Source organism: Limanda limanda, chromosome 6, assembly GCF_963576545.1.
Source record: "Limanda limanda chromosome 6, fLimLim1.1, whole genome shotgun sequence".
Classification (NCBI taxonomy): Eukaryota; Metazoa; Chordata; class Actinopteri; order Pleuronectiformes; family Pleuronectidae; genus Limanda; species Limanda limanda.
This window is the reverse complement of record NC_083641.1, coordinates 28,175,523-28,180,721: the sequence shown is the minus strand read 5'-3', so window position 1 is coordinate 28,180,721 and position 5,199 is coordinate 28,175,523. Positions and strand designations below refer to the sequence as shown.

At 42.7% G+C, this 5,199-nt stretch overlaps 1 protein-coding gene across 1 annotated transcript in view; it reads left to right on the top strand.

The window, feature by feature from the left end:
* Window positions 1-2,268: 2,268 nt before the first annotated feature.
* The window catches only part of LOC133003604 (mitogen-activated protein kinase kinase kinase kinase 5-like), a 16,927-nt gene continuing 13,996 nt past the window's right edge, over window positions 2,269-5,199 (top strand). The window contains exon 1 of the mRNA XM_061073390.1: window positions 2,269-2,573. Coding sequence (XP_060929373.1) covers window positions 2,463-2,573 — 111 coding nt within the window. The 5' untranslated portion in view covers window positions 2,269-2,462. The remainder of the gene's footprint in view (window positions 2,574-5,199) is intronic.

The following is a 5,199-nucleotide window of genomic DNA, read 5'->3' as shown; positions in this document are numbered from 1 at the left end:
GGAAGCATACCGGAAAGAGGACACAGATGATCGACGGACCGTGAAGAAGCGTTGTTTCTGTGATGACGCTGAAACTGTTACATTGTGTAGTTAGTGTTTTAATTGTGTATTTAGTGTTTAATTGTTTATTTAAAACCGAACATTTCCAGATTTTTCTTGTTTTTCTTGTGTTTTTCTCCAGTATTCTGAAAGTATCAACCGGAAGTTGTAGCACGCTTCTATTTGCAACTTCGACGTCAACTTTACTATTTGGATTATCTGCAGTTCCAAGTATAACCGCCAGAGGGAGGTAAACACTTTGAGTTATAACATGAGTTTGAACCCCCTGCGGTCAAAGTGAGGTACTGCAACACGTTTAAAACCCTAAAGCTAGCGTTGAGGCACACAGAAGAGAAGAGAACCACTTCCGGGAAGTACTTTCACAGTAAAAGGACAAAAATTGAAATGACGAAATTTGAAATTCACGCACACTGGCGTTTTATTCCTTTTTTATTTGTTTTTATTTAGAACAGACATTTGTTTTGTAAACTTTTAAATCCAGGTTGTGTGTTATGAGGTCACAGTGGCCTTGACCTTTGACCTCTTTACTCATAAAGGTCAGAAGGAACATTTCAGCACATGAGAAGAGCCCCCAGTGAGTTTCAGGTCCTGGTCCCAGTTGGTCCACGTGGACAGGATCAGACCCGGGGGTTCAGGTTCACGCAGTTACCTGCGGTTCCTTGTCTGTCACGTGTGGGCGTCTGAGAGCAGGGTAGCAGATGTGAGAGCGTTGGCATGGAACCAGCTGAGACGTCTGCAGAGACAAGAAGAGGAGGAGGAGCGATAAAGGTCAAACGCCCTAGAGGGCATCTTTACCCGATAGTGAGAGAGAGAGAGATGTCTTTCTTTTTATTCAACTCTTTAATGAAAAACAATCGTTAATCCTTTTGTCTAATAATCACAGACACGTACACAACCTGGTTCCACACAAACCTTTGTTCTCTTAATAGAATAATGAATCAATGAAACTTTAAAAGTCTGCTGCTGCAGCTCGGTGCAGATAAAGTAAAGTTTCTTCTTCACGTGAGAAACCAGCTTCCTCCAGAAAACTAACAACGTCTCTGCAGAGAAATCCAGAGAATAAATCTGAAGAGTTTCGATGTTCACGTGATTTTTGGTCCTACAGGAAACCAGGAGGGTCTCCATCGCCCCCTGGTGGCTGGCTGCACTACTGGTCACAAACCCTGACTCTACAATAGCAGATGAAACATAAGAAGTCAAAATACATCACAAACAAGATCATTTTGTTGATTTTGGGGAATTTGTTTGGTTTGAATTAGTTATTTCACTGCGATGAGATGATTGACAGCTGAGACTGACCCACGATTGGTCGAGACCTCAACATCACGGATTCAATCCCCCGATCGATACAGAACAAATTACATCATCGGTGCAAGATGGCGGCGCTCGAGTCCAGGATCTTTCTGCCAGTGAATTTCTTCCTGGACTCTTGTTAACTGATCAGTTACTTTAACATCTGTTTAAATTCAACCTTAAACTAGTTTCCTCTTTTCACATTTCTGGATCAAACTTTGAAGACACATCTTTACCTCTTCTGGTCTGATTGCTCAGCTGATGCAAGTGTTCACTGTTTATTTTGTTGGTCACACATCAGTTCAGGTAAAAGAAGTGAACATCCTGCAGCGCTGCACAGAGACTCCCAGAGTGTAACCACAGTGCGGGTGCCCCTTATTTATCTCTGTGCAAATTCTACAGAACAGGAAGTTGACATGGAGCTTCAGCACACACACACACGCACGCACGCACGCACACAGGCAGGCACACACACACACACACACACACACACACACACACACACACACACTCCAGTAAGTGTGAATCTGAGACTGAAACTTGCGCCAAAAAAACTGAAACTCTACAAGAATTTGCTGCACACGAGCTTCAGCTCTGATATCTGCCCAACGTCTCTGTGCTCACACTCACACTCTGGAATCTTTAAACTGTTGTCGTACGTTGATCATTGTGAGATTAAAAACAATAAAACACACAACAATCTGTGTCACACATTCACATAGAACCCTGCAAAAGAAAAACGGTCTGAGAGACGAGAGGAAGGTGTTAAAGAAAGAGGGTGTGAAGAAGGAGGTGAAGAAGGAGGATCGATAGAGTGAGAAACAGAAACAGGAAGGGGTGTGTTTGTGTGTGTGTGTGTGTGTGTGTGTGTGTGTGTGTGTGTGACAGCAGCTCACTCTCGCTCACACCATCAGAGCGACAAAGAGACACTGAGCGTCTTTATCAGCAGCTCACATCGATGAGTCCGTTCGTTTTGATGCCTGCAGATGTAAATGCCTCAGTGTGAGTGTGTGTGTCTGTGAGTGTGTGTGAGTCTGTGTGAGTGTGTGTGTGAGTGTGTGAGTGTGTGTGACATGCCTGAGGAGGAGGATTGGTGACACTGGACTAACATGGACCTTCATCACAGCAGAGCAGCTCTGGAAATCTCCACCAGGAATCCTCAGGACGACTTTGAGATCCTGCTGCGAGTCGGAGGAGGAACCTACGGAGAAGTGTTCAAGGTGAGAGGCTCCGACTGATCAGAGGTCAGAGGTCAGAGATCAGAGATCAGTGATCACAGATCAGAGATCAGTGATGATCAGAGATCAGAGAGTCGGTTCAGATCTCACACGGATCTTTATTCACCTGAACATTTAAAGAATCTTTGAAAGAGAATTAAGGATTTTATTTTAATCTTGTGAATCAGAATCAAAAACGTTTTTTTTTTTAAACCTCGGGGAAATTGGGTTTCGCTCGAATCGCTCGAGCCAAAAATAGAAATAAATAGAAACCCAGATAATAAGAATAAAAAGAAATACAACATACAGATAAGAGAATGAAGTAAGTTGAGTTTGTAAAAAAGTATGTGCTTTAAAATACAATGTTTAAAAAGGCTTTGATTCATCATTGGTTCCTTTTTAATGACACAGTCAGTGCACATGCAGCTCTGATGGAGGAAGTGGGTTTAGCACAAAGTGAAAGTGTTCTGCTCAACAACTGAAAACCTCTTTGAGAACATTTCTCTGAAACCAAGTCCGTTTGAGATCCGTCTCTGACGTCCTCACATCGAGATCTCTTCAGATGGGATCTAACTTGACCCTTGACCTCGTCCCTGTCACTTAAATGTGATTCTCTCTGTTTCCTCTGTTCTAGATTCTAGAATGAGTGAAAGGTTTCTGTGTCTTTAGTCCAGATGTTGACTGAGAACCGGCTTCATCAGCAGGTCACTGATCCGGAGGTTTAATCTGTGACTCTGTGGCCTCGACGAAAACTAAATGAACTTCTGACCTCGTAAAGATTCATGACACAGTAAATCCATCATCGTGTTTTTACTTTAATGTGGAATTCAACAGAAAGTTCAGGTCACTCATCATTTCCACAAATCTGTTTGACATGTGTTAGCAGCCTGAAGGTTCTGGGTTCAGATCCCAGTTCAGCCCGAGTCTTTCTGTGAGAGTTTGGTTCTCTCTGGGTCTGCCTGGCTTTTCTCCGGGTGTCCGTCCTCCTCCCGCTGCTTGTTGAGCTTCTATAGGTGTGTATGTTAGGGACAGGAACAGTGTCAGGGACAGGGACAGGGTCACGGTTAGGGACAGGGATAGGGTCAGAGACAGGGACTGGGTTAGGGTCAGAGACAGGGACTGGGGCAGGGACAGGGTTTTAAACCCGATTTTAAATCTGTCCTCTCTTGTCCCGTCCTTCAAACAAGGAACTCTGATCTGTGGTTTCTGATGAGAAACCAACAATGGACGGGGTGAAAACATAACCTCCATGGAAAGGGTCAAATGTTCTGATCTTAGCTTCGGTCTCGAGTTCGGATCTTCTAGTTTCTTTGCCGCCGGCCTCCGAGCTTTACCGGACATTTTGATGACTCAGCAGAAAGTCAGCCTTCTGCTCAGGATCAGTAAATATGTTTTCTGCAGAGCGAACGAGTTTCCTCTCAACATGTCAGCGGGTTTCACAGGGAAATAATATATGACCTATATTCATATTGATCCACGTGTTCAAACCGACACACACACACACACACACACACACACACACACACACACACACACACACACACACACACACACACACACACACACACACATACATCATGATCGGAAAGACCCAGTGGATTGAGAGCGTCATCGTTTCCTTGGAGTTTAGCAGCTGAATCGGGACCAGCAGCGTTTCCTAACTTCTCTGTGTCGAGTGATTCTGACCGAATGTCCAGCTGCAGTGGACGTCTTCCTTTAGAGAACCACTCAGCCAATTAAGGAAATGAAATATGATTTAATATAAAGCTAAAGAAATAACCTGACAGGAGACACACAAACCTCTCATGCGTTTCTACTTGGCTCTGAAGCTGGAATGTAATCAAACAGGATTTCTAGCAGCTGAGACTCTCTCTCTCCTGGTTCGACTCGTCCGACGACATCAAGCTTCTGGTCAAAGTATTTACTCTGTTTCACGACCGGGTTGAGTTCAGTTGAGTTCCCTTTGTTCATTTGAGCAGAACAGGTTTAAAGAGCCGGGGGGGCGACGAGAGACGGGAGCACACAGAAATACTTTGTGGTGTCGTCACACGAGGAAATATGTCTTTATATGAATAAACCTTAATCTCTAAATGTTAAAAACAACGTGGTAACGTGCACCATCGATTTCTCTTTCAGGATTTTGTTGTTGATGCTTTATTAAAACATCTAAGAATCACTGAAGTTAATTCAATCTGCAAAAATGAAGCTTAAAATATCTAGTATATATAGTATATGACATCATGGTGATTTTAAAGTTATGATAGTAATTATGATAAGACTTTATTTCTATGGATTTCTATTTATCTAAACAAGGTGACAAAGTGCTTTTACAAAATATGTGGAAATTAAAGAACAAAGAACAAAACAAGACAAAAATAACCTTTAAACTCAGAATTTAAAAGACTTATAAAATATATTTTAAACAATTATTTAGAAGCAGGTGAAGTTCTGCTGAGTCGAAGCTGCTCCGGCCTCAGATGTTTCATGTTGTGAAGTTTCAGAACGGCTGTCGATCTAAAAACAGAGAAAAGGTTTATTACAAACAGGAGGAGATTAAAGTTAGATTTATATGTTTTCATTCCTGTTGATTGTTCGGTTGGTTCGGCAGTAACGGATTTCCACGAAGCTC